A 16793-nucleotide genomic window follows, 5' to 3' on the forward strand; every position below is an offset into this window, starting at 1 on the left:
GCTGTCTTCTGTATCAGAGGTCCACAGGTTATACAGGCATTGAGAGGCACTGATGTGGCCACCCTGTGCTGTCACCATGTTACAAAACCATGAGGACTTCCCCAAGCAGGTTTTATCAAAGTCCACATAGTTGAGCTGTTGGTAGAGTCAAGATTTGAGCCCAAGAGTGCGGAGAGCCCAAGCCCTGGACTGGAGTGTGAGCCTCTACAAAGGCAGGGCAGGTCCTGGGTAGTCAGAGAGAGTCTTGCTGATACAACAAAGTCGGTCTGATGGCAGGGACCTGGTTTTACCTCTTGACACCCCAGCGCCTGGTACCTTGTGATGAGTAGTCAGGAAATTAACAAAAGGACTCAACACCAAGGTCTGGGGTCAATCCCGGACAATCAGGGAAGTGACCCGAAGAAGAAGGGGAAACTTCTGGACTTGGCCCTCTGACTTGCCATCAGTCACCCTGAACAAATGATTTCCCTCTCAGAGATTCATCCATAAGGTAGATAAAACAAAGAGCACTGTTGGGTTGGCTGGGAGGCTCAGTCGGTTAAGCATCCTGATATTGATTTTGGCTCGGGTCATGATCTCACCATTCCCAAGTTTGAGCCCTGCCTCAGGCTCTGTGCTGACAGCTCGGAGTCCGGAGCCAGTTTCAGATTCTGTATCTCCCTTTCTCTCTGTGCCCCTTCCCACTTGTGCTCTCTCTCTCTCTCTCTTTCTCTCTCGCAAAAATAAATAAACATTAAAAACCAAACAACAACAACAAAAAAAACACAGGGCGCTCACTATCTTGGTGATTGACCAACATGCACAGAAGTACTTTGGAAAAACCACCAAAGAATATACCTGAGCCAGGAGTAACCATTATAGCTTCTGGAAAGATAGTACAGAATGATCTGAGGGGAAGTTGTGGGCGGAAGGGAGGTTTCCAGACTTTGAAGCATATGTGATGGGTGGTCCAAAGACAGTTCTTAAAGAGGTATTACTTGACACTGGTTCTCGTGGAGAGGAAGAGATCATTGCTTTCCTGATTCTTTTTCGAGCCTTCTCCATTTTTGTGTGTAGCTGCCTTTACCAACACTCATACTTGCTCATGTTTCGTTTTAACAGAATGGTAGAGCAGCTGCCTTTATTCTGATAACATTATTTTGTTTAGAGTGGCAAGGACCGTTTCCCAGCCCCTCCCATGGGAGGTAGTGAAAAGTTTCCTTTTTTTTTTTTTTTAAGGGTAACAAAATTTACCAATGTAACCCTTTTAAGTATACAGTTCAGAGGCATTACATATATCCATACTGTTCTATAACCATCACCACCATCATTCTCCAGAATCTTCTCATCACCCCAGACTGATGGTCCCTGTTCCTCTGGCAACCACCCTTCTATTTCCTGTCTCTATGCATTTGATGATTCGAGGTGCCTCACATAAGGGGAATTATATAATATTTGTCCTTTGGTGACTGGCTTCTTTCATTTAGCTTGTCTTCCAGGTTTATCCATGTTATAGCAAGTGTCAGTGTTTTATTCCTTTTTATGGCCAAATAATAGCCCGTGTATGGATGGACCACATTGTTTTCATCCATTAATCTGTCGACGGACATTTGAGATGTTTCCACATTTTGTCTATTATGAACAGTGCGCTATGAGCATTCATGTGCTGGGATGTGTTTGATTTCCTGACTTCAATTCTGGAAAGTTTTCTTTCATGTTTTTAAACATTCACTATTTATTTTGAGAGAGCGAGCGAGCGTGTGTGCGCACGAGCGGGCGAGGGGCAGAGAGAGAGGGAGGGAAAGCGGGAATCCCAAGCAGACTCTGCAGTGTCAGCGCAGAACCCGACACGGGGCTCCATCTCACCTACCGTGAGATCATGACCTGAGCCGAAATCAAGAATCCGGACGCTTAACCGACAGAACCACCCAGGAGCCCCATGGAAAGATTTGTTTTAAAATAAATATGTTTGTTTTCTAAAAATCTTATTTCAAGGAAAACATAAAGGCAAATTATAGAATAGGTGTTTTGCAGATGTGACCAAAACAATTGTAAAGGGGGCTGACGAATACCGGAGCTTTGGGAGAGTTAATTGGCGGAAAGACCTGGCAGCTATTGTAACAATCCGGGCTGTGGGGCCCGGTGACAACTGCTGGGGGACTCTTGGAAAGAAAACTAGAAGTACCGAGGAAGTGTTCAATCCGATTCCGGGGTTCTTGGCTGGGAAGAAGTGGAAAGGTGGAGAGTCTAGAAGGCTCTCCTTGTGGGAAGGAGAATCGCACACTTCCCAGTGTTCAAAAAAATTCCTACGGGCTGAAGGGCCAGGGTCTTCTTGGCAAGTTGAAACCCAGGCTGCCTTGAAAATAAAACCTCTTAATTCTCTACAAGGCAAGTGTGCATGTCAGGGGGCCTGACCAGTGCCTGTTTAAAAATATAGAAGCCTTGGAGGGGGTGGGGGCTGGGGTGGAAACCAACACAGAGCCTCTGGGAATCAGGCCCGGGGTTGCTGGGTGGGTAGCGTTCTTTCCAGGCTGTTTTGATTCGCAGCCAAGTGTGCCAATCGCTTGTCTCTGGGGTCAGACCCTGGCAGGCAGGGCTGGCCCGTGATCCATCTCAGCCCGGCCCTGGCTTAGGTGGCCTTAAGCTGAGGGTCAGGACTGGAGCTGAGGGCCCGGCTTTGTGGATTCTTGCCCCCTCCTCATCCCAGGAGCTCAAGTTGCCTTCCCTGGAAAAACCTGCTGGACTCCTTTCCGGGTCATTGAGGGCAGCAGCCTGGAATGTTTGGGGCGTGCAGAGGGAAGGCCACCTGGAGGCGGGAGAGGCCAGCCAAGCCTGAAGGGGACTTGTGCTCTGGACAAGCCCTGACCACCCCTCGTCTCCCAGTTGCAGCTGGGTCTCCTGCCTTCTCCTCCTGGGTCCTTTGGGCCCTTCGCCCCCAGTAACTGTGCCATTTACAGGCATGTATACCATTTGAATCCCGTTTGAATCCCCAGAGATTCTCCAAGTCACGATGAGGGGAATGTCCTTGGCCAGGAGAGAGGCAGAGAAGATAGGGGGCTTGCCCGAGCTCTCAGAGGTGGTCTCTGTGGGGTCCTTTGTGGGGTTCTGACTGATTTCCAGGCCCCGCTTGCAGAGAAACAGAACGAGCTGGTCTCAGGTCAGGTTCTCGAAGCGGACTCAGAGATGGAGATTTGCACGTGTGGGGGTTTCCTGGGGGAGAGGTGAGGTGTGGGCACCGAAGGGACAGGGCAGAGGCAGCTTGGGGCTGCTGTAAGTCTCAGCAGAAGTTTCAGCACCGCCCTCCACACTGAAGCTGGGACAGACTTTGGGGGGTTACTGCAAACTGAGGCATTGACCAGACCTTTGCAGGGACCTGTCCTTGGATGTGGGCTCCCCTTGGAGAAGGGGTGTGACTTTGAGCTATTCCCAGAGCTGTGAGCCCCTTGCCCCCCAGCAGCTGGCAGGTGGGCACCTCGACCTCAAGGGGCTGATCTGAGCAGCTCACTGTAGTATCCGCCATCGCAGTTGAAATTGTCAAGTCCGACTCTCGGAGACCAAGGTCTAAACTTCCATCTGGAGTTGCATTTGAACTGTATTCTGTGCAGCCCCCTTGGGGAGGGAAGGTTGTGGGCCCTCTGTCCCCTCCCCCTGTTCTGAGATTTGCATGCTAATGCAGTCAAGGTGTGTGCAGTGGTCCTGTATCATTCTTGCTGCTTTTTCTCACGTGTCTCACTGTGCACATCTGGATTTGGGCTCTCAGAGCTCGTTCTGTTTCTGACTTTTCTGCTCTCTACTATTTCTTAAGTTCCACCTGCCCTGCTCTGTGTTCATTTGGTCTGTTGTTTCTTTTTTTTTAATTAAAAAAATGTTTATTTATTTTTGAGAGAGAGAGAGAGAGACAGAATGAAAGCAGGGGAGGGGCAGAGAGAGAGAGAGAGGGAGACGCAGAATTGGAAGCAGGCTCCAGGCTCCGAGCTGTCAGCACAGAGCTTGATGCGGAGCTCAAACTTATGAACTGTGAGGTCATGACCTGAGCTGAAGGCGGATGCTCGCCTGACTGAGCCACCCAGGCGCCCCGTGGTCTGTTGCTTCTAATCAGGGCATCACCCTCCATGGACTGCCGTGGCTACTTTTAACTGTCCCTCCCTCAGCAGTGGACACCCAGGTGGCCTCCACACTCTGCCACCACAAATAGTACAGTGAATCATCTGCTGGGGGTCTCTGCGGAGCTATGGGAGCATTTCTTTGGGATGTCTACACCCCCGAACTTGAACTGCGTGGTTGTAGGGTCTCTGCATCCTCAGGTATTCTAAGTGGTGCCCGGCCTCTTAGGCTGCACCAGCCTCTCCTACCAACAACCTGTGGCATTGCCTCGCTTTCTAACTTCGGCCAGTTGTACAGTGTCGAGTGATGCCTTGTTGTTTTTACTTTGGGGCACTTTCCAGATATGTCACCCGAGACAAGACACAGCAGCCCAATGACATAGATGCCGTGCCAACCAAGGGCAGTAGATTTCACAACACAGGAGAGGCTGAGTAACTTATGTGAGGTCACACAGTCAGTGGAGGGACTGGGATTTGAACCCGGGCCATGCACTCTTAACCACCGTATTAGTATTATTATCATGTTTTATCTCCCTCTTAACATATTATCTGAGTCTATAGTGCAAGCTTCTTGGCAGAGACTGTGTTTTAAACCTATTTAGGGCCCCTGGATTTTTTTTTTTTCTGGTAGGAGATGCTTAGTAAATCATTGTTTTACAGATTTGGAGGGAAAAAAAAGTGCAGCTGGTCCCTTAGAGTTTATCTGGAGGTCTACACAGTTCACGAGAAGAGGAACTTGTTTGATCTATTAGCCCCACAGACATACCGACTGGGGCTGGTTGTGGAAGATAGGTGACCCCAGGCTTCTGACTTCCTGGTACCATTTGACCTCCGGAAGCAGTTTGTCCTGAAGTGAGGCAGCAAGGTGGTGTGAGGGGGGGCTTTGAGGGGAAGGCAGGAAAGGCTGACAAGCAACGAGGAATCTAGAATCACCAAATGCCTCTGTTGAGTGATCTCCACACCCACTACGGCTCAGAGGTCAAGATCAAAGGCGGAGCTGGAGTGGAAAGCCACATTACTAGACACACAGTTCCAAGATTTTCCATTCCTTCCTCTGGAAGAGAAGTATGGTTAACACACAGGGACGTATTTTTTCTAATGCTCTTTTACCACAGTGCAGAGCAGTGCTGAAGAGTGTGGGATTAGCCAAGGTGCCTCTTTTTCCCTCTCGATGCTGCCTTAGACCCCAAAGGACAGACTTCCCACCCCCCTTTCTCTGGGAAGAAAGTGTCTGATAAACTGAGGCTAACCTCGTCACCACCTGCCCAATGACTATAAGAATACCACTGTCCCAGAGTTGCTGTGACAATTGAAATAAGATAAAACATAGAGTACCCAGCACAGCCCCAAACAGAAAAGAATCTCCCAGCAGCGAAGGATGGTGATACTGGCAGACTGGGGAGCTGTAGATGGTGGATGTGAAGTTACTTAAGTATGAATTAGAACGGTTTGGTAATACTTGATTTCCAGCAGGGGAGAGAGGAAGGCATTTATTTCAGACACCATTTTGGTGTGTATGGTCTTTCAAAATCTGTGGTGTAGTACAAAGTGGGGACAGAAATGAACCCCCAAAGGGACTTTTGGTGGCAAAAAGATTAGGAAATTTACTCAAGTTGGATGTGGAAGGTGGTAGCCCAGTGGGGGGGGCTGGGGGGGAGGGAGGCGAGTTCAAAGAGGACCTTCTAAAAATACTACTCATTTACCAAAAAGACACAGACCACTTCTCTGCTGTGCCCCAGACGGCTCCTCAAAAGGAGAAATCATCATGTCACCCACGCCTTGCTTCACCAGGCGAGGGCACTTCCCCAGGGCGGCTGAGGACCACGAGGGACTGGAAGGAGCTGTGACTTTGGAGCCAAGCAGTTGCTCAGATCCCAGATGACTAGCCTGTCTCTTTACCTGAGAAATGGGAATACAGATCACACGTGTATGTCCTAGACTGAATGGAATAAGGTCCATGCATCGTGTCATTTGCTGCCTGGCGCTCAGCAGGCACCTACGAATTCTAGTTATGCAGTGTTTTTATGGAGGGAGAGAGCCCGCTGCAGGCAGCCCGCTCCAGTGCGCTGGAGTCCAGGCATAGATGAGCTAGACAGGGCTAGGGCCTGTGGACTGGGCTCCTGCCTTCACGGGACTCCTGGCACATAGGATCTGCCCTGGGGACTCTCGGGGACTGAAGGGGACTCTGTGGTTTGAGCCATCTCTGTCCCCATTCCCCTCTAGAGTGGCATGTGGGGGAAAGAGTTCAATTAGGGGCCTTTGAAGCACTTCCTAAACATCCAGAGGCGTAGGGAACATGGCTGTGGGAATATGGGGAGGTCCCAAGCCAAGATGGAAGTAGATCTTGGCATGAATGGATTTGGGAGACTAGACTTTCGGAACTGAGTCCCAGCTCTGCAGCGTCCTGACACAATGGAATTCCTTTGCCCATGGGCCTCCTGCGGGCCTCCAAGGGCCCCTCTCTGCCTCTCAGTGGTCCCACAAGGGAAGCGTCGTTATCCTGATCCAGTAGTGTGAAACTGACAGGTACTCAGAGAGGTTAAGTCACTCGCTGAATGCCTCCCAGCCATGGTTCAAACTCAAGCTCTCCAACCAGGTGACCTCGGACAAGCCAGTTCACCGAAGTGTTTGAGTATCCTCGTTTATCAAATGGGCATTAATACTCCATCCTGCCTTCTCCCTAGAGCTCTTTGGGAGCTCAGAGGTAGGAGTGGGGGGTGGAGGCAGAAGCCCACAAGAGAAAGTGCATAGTGCAAGGCTGATCTTGGGGTTGCAGGAAGGGAGGTGCCGGGGTGTATGTTGAGGGCGTCTGAGAGTAGATGTCTTCTTGTCTGGGCTAAGCTAATGACACAGAGCTTGGATGACTTTTCTCCCAGGCAGCTTCTCAGTGGTAGTGATGGGGGACATGAGCAGACTTCCCAGGTGTCACTGCTGGCTGTGGGGCTTTCTTGTTCCTATGGGGGCCGTAGGGTCTCCTTATGTCAAAGGACACAAAGCTTGGCTTCACAGTGTTGTGGTGTAGGCAGAAATGAAAGAGAAAGGGTCCTTTGTCCACCTCACAGTCACAGAGGTTAGAAGTGAATTGATCATAATAAGGGTGACAGTAATGGTGGCTGTCACCCACATTGTGCTCAGCACACATGTGCCGGATACCGTCCTAAGCCAGAATTCAATAAGCACTTAATAAGGGCCAGTCACCTTTCTGAGGGCTTTATGAGAATTAACTCTCCTGACCCTTATGGGGTACCAGTTATGATTCCCATTTTACGGATGAGGAAACTGAGGCTCCAAGAGGCAGATACAATGAACTTGCCCAGCTTGTAGTGAGTTGGCAGGTAGGAGCGGTTTTAGAGACAGGCCACTTGACTCCAGAGCTCACACAAGTTGGCCTTTTATCTCTTCTGTCAATGTATTTCTCCGGTGTTTGCATTTGGTGATGCCATCCAAAGTTTGAAGCTGAGCCCGTCAATAACTGAGGCTGGGTTACACTTCTTCAGCCTCCTGCCTCCTGTACTCCCTGCCATCGCCCATGCGTGATAGAACTGGTCCCTATTCCTAGGTCTAGATATGATTGAGGTTGTTTGTTGAATGGAAACATTTTGATTGGCAGGAAAGAGCACTGGACTGAGAGTCTTGATCTGGGGAGGAACAGGGGCAGGCTCGGCCGGAGACAGGCTATAGGGCCTTGGGCAAGTCATGTGCCTTCCCAGGGTCTCATTTCCTCTGTAGAGTGAAGGAGGTTGAACTTGAAGGTCCCTGGCAGACCTGTTACCCTGTGAAAAAACAGTTTGGGTAACTCGACCAAAGTCACCCAACTCATTCGTGAAATTTCTGGGGTCAGGCCAGAGCTGTTGTCACCTGGCGACACCACTGCCTGGATAAAGAGGCGGATTGCTACTATACATGCTGCTGATAAACAGCACAGATTGAAAAGGAGGCAGCAGGCAAGATTTAAGGAAGGGAGTTCTTTTCTTACCTACCCAGAGAGAACAGTAGATTTCTTGTGTGGCTCTCAGGCCAATGTGCTGGGAGAGGAGGAATTCTCCCCCCCCACCCCCCCAAGGCTTGGCCTCACAACAAGAAAAGGGAGGTGGCTTCATCTTTCGGTTCTGCTTCCTCCAGTCATGGCTGGCTGGGCCTTTGAGATAAGTCTGCTATGTTTGGGTTCCTGTTGGGTTATGTTTGGGCTCCCACTCAACCCATTATCAACAGGCAGCCCCAGCCAGTGCCACATGTTGGACTGGAAATTTCCTTCCCTGTGATATCCACGGTCTATATGGAGACCCTCTAGAGGCGATGAGCGTTGTTAATGAGTCAAATGAAAAGAAGCAGCTGGAAGGTGTGTTGGTGAGTTGTGTGTGTGTTTTCTCATGGTTCTACCCTCTGCTGTCCTTCCCACTTCCTTGTGGCCCAGGCAGGGGCACTCAGAAGGTGCCTCTGGCCTTCAGGATCAACTCTCTCGCCACCTCTTCTAAGAAGAGGTGATTCCTTTGAGCGCATAGCTGCATTTCATGTAGAGGAGGTTGAATGGTGGCCCCCAGAATATAGGTCCTCATCAAATCCCTAGAACCAACCGATGTGACCTTATTTGGAAAAAGAGTTTTTGCTGGTATAATTAAGTTAAGCCTCTTGAAATAAGATCATCCTGGATTATTGTAGATGACTTAGGTAGATTTAAGTAGGCCTTAAATCCAAGGACAGGTGTCCTTTTAAGAGTTAGGCAGAAGATTTGAGACATAAAGAGAAGACAATGGGACCATTGAGGCAGAGATGACAATGATTCGGCCACAGGGTCACAAATAGAGGGATGCTAACAGTCTCCGGAAGCTTCAAGAGGCAAGGAAAGACCCTCCCGTAGAGCCTTTGGAGGGACCATGACTCAGCCAACACCTTGATTTTGGACTTCTGGCCCCCAGAACTGTGAGAGACGAAGGCTCTGTTGTTTTAAGCTCCTCAAGTTTTATGGTGCTTCTTACAGCAGCTGTAGGCAAGGCCCCCTCCATGGAATCAGGGACTGCTAGGGAAGGGCCAGGAACCCCGGAGCCACACAGGTGAGGTTTCAGAGTGAGGAGCCAGTAACAGCTGTGCCGATCCTGGAGGCTACTTGGCTCCTCTGAACAACGGAGATGATAATGCTTATCTCCCAGAGTCAGTGTTTTGTTTTGTTTTTATTGCTTTATTGGGAGATAATTCACATACCAGACAATTAACCCATTTAAAGTGCACAGTTCAGGGGCATGGCTGTGAGATCAAGCCCTGCATCAGGCTCTGCACTGGGCGTGGAGCCTCCTCGGGATTCTCTCCCCCACACACACACTCACGTGTGCTCTCTTTCTCTTTAAAAAAAAAAAATCTAAAAAATAAAATGCACAACTCAGTGATTTTTTTGTATATTCGCACAGTTGTGCAACCATCCCCACAGTCAGCTGAAGAACATTTTTGGCATACCCTCAAAAGAAACCCCAACCCTAGGGTTAGTTGCTCCCCAGTGTTCTCCACAACTCTTCCCTGACCCTAGCCAACCACTAATCTACTTATCTGTAAAGATTTGTAATGTAATCTGTAATGTATTCTGTACATTTCAGATAAATGGGATTATGCAATATATTGGTCAATGTGTCTGGCTTCTTTCACTTAGTATAATGTTTTCAAGTTTCATTCATGTTGTAGCATGTATCAGTACCTTATTCTTTTTTTATGGCTGAATGGTATTTCATTGTATGGATTTATCATCTTTTGTTTATTCATTCATTGATTGATATTTCAGTTGTTTCTATGTTTTGGCTACTATGAGTTATGCATTTACGAACTTTCATATACAAGTTTTTATTGGACATGTCCAGAATATTTGGAAGATTGAGTGAAGTAATATCTGAGGCATCTGATACGCCCTTCACCAAATGAAGAATCTTAGAATCTGCTTTAACAGATTAGGAATTTTCAATTTACATATTAGGAAACTGAGGCACAGAGAGGCTCTGAGACCTGCTCAAGTTCACCCAAGGCAGTAAAGCATGACACTTAATTGCACATCCTTGCATCAGACTGCCCAGAACAAGTTCCCAGTTCCCCTTGGACATGGTCATGTTATGTAAGTCACTTCACCTCTCTGAGCCTCAGTTTATTCACGTGGAAAATGAGGATAGTAATAGCACCTGCCTCATATGGTTGTTGATGTGAGAATGAAATGTGCTAGCCCGTGTGTCTGGCATATAGTAGGTGGTCTACAAATCTCAACTGTTACCACTCACGGCAGTGCCATATGTGGAGCCCAAGTCTCCTGGCTCCCAGGTATAAGATGTCTCGAATCTAGATTTCTCCAGCTCCATTCCCTGTATCATGGGCATCTTCCCAGAGAGACTGTAAGTTCCTTGGAGGAAGAAAATAGAGCTTCCTCTCTCCACTGCCCTGAGCGTGTGAGAGGTGACGAGTGGGCACTTTTGCTCACTTTCTTTGGCCCTCCCGAACTCTGGCCTTCACTGAGTGACCCAGCTAGGAACTATGTTAGGTTAACCATCTACATTTGCCCAACACTCCATGCGATGGCTGAACATGTCTTCTTTCAGGCAGTGGGCAGTGTGCCACCATGGAGTTGGGGCCTCTGGAAGGCGGCTACCTGGAGCTTCTCAACAGCAGTGCTGACCCCTTGCAGCTCTACCACCTCTATGACCAGACGGACCTGGCTAGAGAGGAGTTTGAGCTCTGCTCAGGTGAGCTTTCCTCCCTGGGGCCCCTCCCAAGTCCGTCCTCGCCCCCCTCAGCCTGCAGTGGAGACAGTTAGCCGCCAGGGGACGTTCCGGCTGCTGAGCTCTGGTCAGCACCACGGACAGCTCCAAAACCGCGGGCTCGCTCCACGCTCCCAAAGGGGACCTCTCCCAGCCCCTCTCCGCCCCTCCTCCGTCCCCACCAGCCCTCTTCCCAGATCTTTCCGGCTTCATCCAAGGGACTTTTCCCTCCAGAACCCGACATGGACACCATCAACTGCGAGCAGTTCAGCAGACTGTTGTGTGACATAGAAGGTGATGAAGAGACCAGGGAGGCTTATGCCAATATCGGTGAGGAAGCGTTCTGAACCCAGACAAAGGCCAGTTGAGGGGAAGAGTTCCTTTTTCTCTTTTGTTACCCTCCATTCACCACGAGCCACAACAGGCCTGTCCTTCATAAATCAAGGCAAGGCGGATGCAGAGCGAGGGCTAAAAACAGAGACTCCAGGGAAGAAGGGAGATGGAGAATCATAAGGGAAATCGACCCCTTTGCTAGTAACTATCAGACAATCCAAATCTCACTTTTACATCCTCTGCCTCCATTTCTATACCTTTTTAAATGTTTATTTATTTTGAGAGAGAGAGAGCAGGGAAAGGGCAGAGGAAGAGATAAAGAGAATCCCAAGCAGGCTCTGCACTGCCAGCACAGAGCCCAAGGCAGGGCTCAAACCCATAAACTGTGAGATTATGACCTGAGCCGAAACCAAAAGTCAGATGCTTAACCAACTGAGCCACCCAGGTGCCCCTCTATACCTTTTTATATTTCTTGCTCTTCTTTCCTTCCTTCCACAGTCCATACCAGGCACTCCTCCTTTTCTCCCCAGTTCCTAAGCCAAACCACTCAAGTAGCTGTAATATCTACTATTTGGGGGTACTTGTTACATGCTGCTCACTGTATGTGTGTTATTGCTTTGAATCCTTACAACAAAGGAAGTAGATACTATTAGTGCCTCCATTTTACAAATGAGGAAACTGAAATTTAGAGAGGCACAGCAATGTACCCAAGGCTGCAGGAGAGATAGTAATGGGCAGGTGTGAGATTTGAACCTCGGTCTTTCTCATCATAAGATCTTTGTTTTTAACCACAAAAAGGAAAGTGTCTAGGGTGGGGAGGTTCTCTAAGGCTTAAGCTGAGAGGCTGATTTGCAGCTTTAAAAAGAGCTACAGCTTCCTGATAAGGGCAGAACTCTTTGGAGAGAGGGGTTGCTGTTGTTTCTGTGTTTTGTTTTTGTTCCGTTTTTGTTTTTTTTGTCTTGTTTTGTTTTGTTTTGTTTTAGAGGGGAGTAGGGTAACGTCTCCCTCCTCACCAGAATCACTACCGTTTCATACAGAGGCTTTGTTGAATTAGAAAAAGATGCCCCTTCTTCTGGAGGATGCAGCCTCCACTTGTCCTCTCCTGGGCACCTATATGCAGTGAACAAGCTGCACAACTGTTCTTAACAGCCCTTTTCCTGGCAACCCAAGAACCACATCACTGAGGAGGTCTGTGCTCAGCATGAATGTGGCCGGCCTCCCCCCAGTGAACAGTTAATCCAGTAGCACGCAAAGCAGAAAATGGAGAGAATAGTAGCTGTGCGTGTCTCAAAAATTACAGAACTGGGAAATCTGCCCACTTCCTTTCCTTCCTGGGAACTTACTTGAGGAAGCAGAAGTGTTGGGTGATGAAGGCATTCGTATTTCTTCACAACTGGAGGCAGTGATGAAGGATTTGAGCATTCTTTAAGATTTAGGGGCTTTTTCGCTTGGGAGCATCTACCCAGGAAGTTGAAGTGGCCAAAGCCAGTGGAAGCGGAAGGTTCACTCAAGCCTGTTCCTCAAGTCTGTGGGCTTTCTCTGTGCTTCTAGAAGGCCATGGCCTGCCCTGAGCATGCAGTCATTTAAGGCATCTTGGAATATGCCTGGAAGATGGCTTCCCTGTGTGCATAATGGGTAGAATAATCACATCTGCCTCATGGGATGGCTGAGGATTGGACGAGTCTCTTTGTGTCAGGTGTTTAAGAAAGGATTTTACAAAGAGGAAGTTAGGTACTCCCCACCACTGCCACCAACATCACCACCACTGCCATCATGGCCATTGCTGCTCTGATGCTGTTCCTCAGCTCAGAAGTCTTTTGTGGCTCTCCGTTGCTGATAAAATCAAGCTCCAACTTTCCCCAGCATGAGTCACCCATCTCTGAGTGTCCCAAACGCCTTCTCTCACTCCATCCCCACGATCTGAAGCCCTCCGCTTTCCACCCCTCTGACTCTGCGCATCTTTCAAAGCTTGGATGCGGGAGCACTTCCTTCAGGAGCCCTCCCAGATTGACCCATGCCACTATACACCGTCTTTCTTCTGACCTCTCACCGTGATAACTGTCTCCCTATTGGCTCTAGGTCACGTACCCCTTCAATTCATTAATCACCATTTATTGAGTGCCTATGGTATGCTGGCTACCCGTGTTTATGCTTTAACTTGGAGGTACAGCCTCTAATCCCTGGGTTGAAGGGAGTATGTATTCTCATTACACAGATGAGGAAATGGAGTCCCAGAGAGGTTAAGTCATTGGTCGAAGTTTGCACAGCTAATAGGGCTATTGGAGATGGAGTTGAACTTAAACTCAAACTCCGTGACAACTCTCCTATACTGCATTGTACTACTTGACAGCAATAGTTAAGTCTTCATGGGTGCGTATCATCCCTCCGATTAGATTCCGAGCCCTGAAGGTTCAGTGTTCCTTCACTCGTGTGATCGTTCATTCAGCAAACACGGGTTGAGCTCCCTGTGTGCGCCCGGCCTGGAGGGTCACCGTTTCTTGGTGCCTGCCCCAAGGTCTGACAACACAAGGCACTGAGAGAACTCACTGACTGACTGCCCTTTTCCTGTCTTGGCAGCGGAACTGGATCAGTATGTGTTCCAGGACTCACAACGGGACGGCCTGAGCAAAGACATGTTCAGTAAGTTGGGGGATTCCCGGTTCAGCCTGCATTTCCTTCCTCCTCGGTCCTTGGGGGACAACGCAACACCTGACGGTCACCCCTTGAAGGGTGGTCAGATCCCACCCCAATATAGGGGCAATGAAGGAAGGCTCACTGTGGACATCTACTGACTGTATGTTGGTGTTCTGGGTTTTTCTCCAAAGTCGAGCATATAGGATTGGAAGAAATCATCAGCGAGAGTGTGGAGGCGCTGGAGGAGAAGACAAGTCAGAAAAGACGTGAGTAAGCCCCTCTCTGATCTGCCCTCAGCTTGCCTGCCCCTGGCCCTGCCTTAGCTCCAGAGCCTGCTGTGGCTCCCGGTTGCTGCCCTTGTTAAGTCCTGTGTGCTCTGCTGATTTTGGATGTTCCACACACCGCTCCCCTCATTGCTCCTTCCTGGTGACCCAGGGAGGAGGCAGACAGGCCAGGTGCTAAAGGCCATTCTCCAGGCGTGTCTCTGTCCCCAGCTATTTTGATTGCCATTTCCCAAAGGAACTTTGAGCCTGGCTTGTCTTCCATCCTTAGTTGTCACCCTGTGTTTGAGGGAGGTGTCTTCACATTTTCTGGAGTCAGCAAGAACTGGGTTTGAATCCTCAGTCTGCTGTTTATGGTCTTGGTGGCCTAGAACAAGTGCCTGCACCTCTCTGAGCCTCCTACTCAGTCTCCGGGCCTCCTTAACGTGCCCTCACCTGGCCGTCAACGTGGGTTTTTCAAAGCAAATCAGATCATTTTGCTGTCTGCTAACCCTCCAATGGCTACACAATACATACACAAAGCCTGTATAGTCTGGCCCTCCCACTTCTCCAAACTTCCCATGAGCCAGTACACTCCGGCCACACTGGCTTCCTTCCATTCCATAACGCACATACCCTTCCCGGCCTCAGGGTCTTTGAACTTGCTGTCCTATCTGGAAGGCCCTTTCCCGAGGTTCTTCCCATAGCAGGCTTCTTTGCATTCTTTAGGTCTCAGCTAACCTGTCACCTCCTCCTGGAGGCCCTCCTTGACCATTCTTCCACATAGATTACCTCCCTCATTTTTTTACTTTGTGTGTCTCTCCTAGCCCCTTAGTGCTTGCCACTATCTGGACTAATTTTATTTATTGCCTTTTGACTAGTTTCCTGCTGTAAGGACAGAGATCTTGTCTTCCTTACTCATTACTGCATCCCAAGAATCTAACATGGTGCCTGCTGTAGCCCGTCAATAAATGTCCACTGAATGCAATTATCTGTAAAGTGAGCATAACAGTTGATTACTTCCAATGTTCTAGACCATCTTTTGGACTTGTACCTATTTATTTTTGAACAGGTAGAGCAGGTGCGTGCTATAAAAAGGCTATAAAAATTCAGAAGGTGCAAAGAATATTCAGTGAAAACAAATCTCCCTCCCACCCCTGTCCCCCAGCCCCTCAGTTTCCCTGCCTGAAACAAATATTTCCCCCAGCATTTTATTATGATCTTTTTCAACATACAGTAAAGGTGAAAGAAGCATATGGCCCACAAGCACAGGCGTGCCATGAACATTCTACAGTTGATGTTTGGCTCTATTTCTCTTAACACATCTCTATCCATCTGTCCATCCTTTNCCTTCCACATAGATTACCTCCCTCATTTTTTTACTTTGTGTCTCTCCTAGCCCCTTAGTGCTTGCCACTATCTGGACTAATTTTATTTATTGCCTTTTGACTAGTTTCCTGCTGTAAGGACAGAGATCTTGTCTTCCTTACTCATTACTGCATCCCAAGAATCTAACATGGTGCCTGCTGTAGCCCGTCAATAAATGTCCACTGAATGCAATTATCTGTAAAGTGAGCATAACAGTTGATTACTTCCAATGTTCTAGACCATCTTTTGGACTTGTACCTATTTATTTTTGAACAGGTAGAGCAGGTGCGTGCTATAAAAAGGCTATAAAAATTCAGAAGGTGCAAAGAATATTCAGTGAAAACAAATCTCCCTCCCACCCCTGTCCCCCAGCCCCTCAGTTTCCCTGCCTGAAACAAATATTTCCCCCAGCATTTTATTATGATCTTTTTCAACATACAGTAAAGGTGAAAGAAGCGTATGGCCCACAAGCACAGGCGTGCCATGAACATTCTACAGTTGATGTTTGGCTCTATTTCTCTTAACACATCTCTATCCATCTGTCCATCCTTTATCCACCCACTCATCCATTCATTTTATTCTGGGAGCATTTCAGAGTAAATTGCAGACACCAGTTTACTTCCCCATATGTCAGATAGCTTTCTTGTTCTTTTTTAGGGCTGCGTGGAATTTCACCAGGTGGGCGAACAATTTGTTTAATCAGCCCCTTGCTGAGGGACACACAGGGTTTTTCTCCCTGGGTGTGCTGGTACTTGATGCTTAACTCGCCCATTTCCAACATACTCCTGCAAAGTAGGGGTCCCCGCCCCCGTTTCACAGATGAGTGAGCAAAGGCTCACAGAGGCCACGTTTCAAAGACGTACAGCTAGGAAGGGACCCAAAGCAGCTGGTTTCTTGTTCTAAACTCACTCTCATCTTGTGTCCCATCTGTGGTTCAGTCTCTTCCAGTGCCTCACTTCCCTGGGCGCTTCAAGCTGGGGTTTGAGTGGGGGCCTGTGTGGCTCAGTCGACTGAGCATCTGACTCTTGATTTCGGCTCAGGTCATGATCCCAGAGTCATGGGATCGAGCTCTATGACGGGCTCCGTGTCGGGCATGGAGCCTGCTTGAGATTCTCCTTCTCTCTCTCTCTCTCTCTCTCTCTAAATGAAAGGTGGGGTTTGGGCAAGGCCCTCTGGGCTGCTGGGGTTCACGAGCCCCTCAGCACTTGGACCATGCCTTCCTTGGGGCAGTTGACCATGATTTTCTCTCTGCAGCCTTCCCAGAGGAACTGCCTGTGGACTCGAAGCACAGGAAGCTAGGTGAGCAGCATAGGGGTGGGGCAGGGGTGGGGGTCGGGGTGAGGGTGGGGGCCCCAGAGAGATTTTGAGGCAGGAAAGGCAGGGCCTCTTCA

The 16793-nt window shown here is 48.9% G+C and overlaps 1 protein-coding gene across 1 annotated transcript in view; it reads left to right on the forward strand.

The window, feature by feature from the left end:
- CIITA (class II major histocompatibility complex transactivator) overlaps window positions 1-16793 on the forward strand; it is a 38723-nt gene that overhangs the window by 3527 nt on the left and 18403 nt on the right. The window contains 5 exon segments of the mRNA XM_077773314.1: window positions 10649-10792; window positions 11042-11137; window positions 13718-13780; window positions 13966-14040; window positions 16657-16701. Of these exon segments, the coding sequence (XP_077629440.1) occupies window positions 10649-10792; window positions 11042-11137; window positions 13718-13780; window positions 13966-14040; window positions 16657-16701 (423 nt within the window).

Source organism: Crocuta crocuta, unplaced genomic scaffold (genome assembly GCF_008692635.1).
Source record: "Crocuta crocuta isolate KB4526 unplaced genomic scaffold, BGI_CrCroc_1.0 scaffold16, whole genome shotgun sequence".
In the NCBI taxonomy this organism is placed as follows: Eukaryota; Metazoa; Chordata; class Mammalia; order Carnivora; family Hyaenidae; genus Crocuta; species Crocuta crocuta.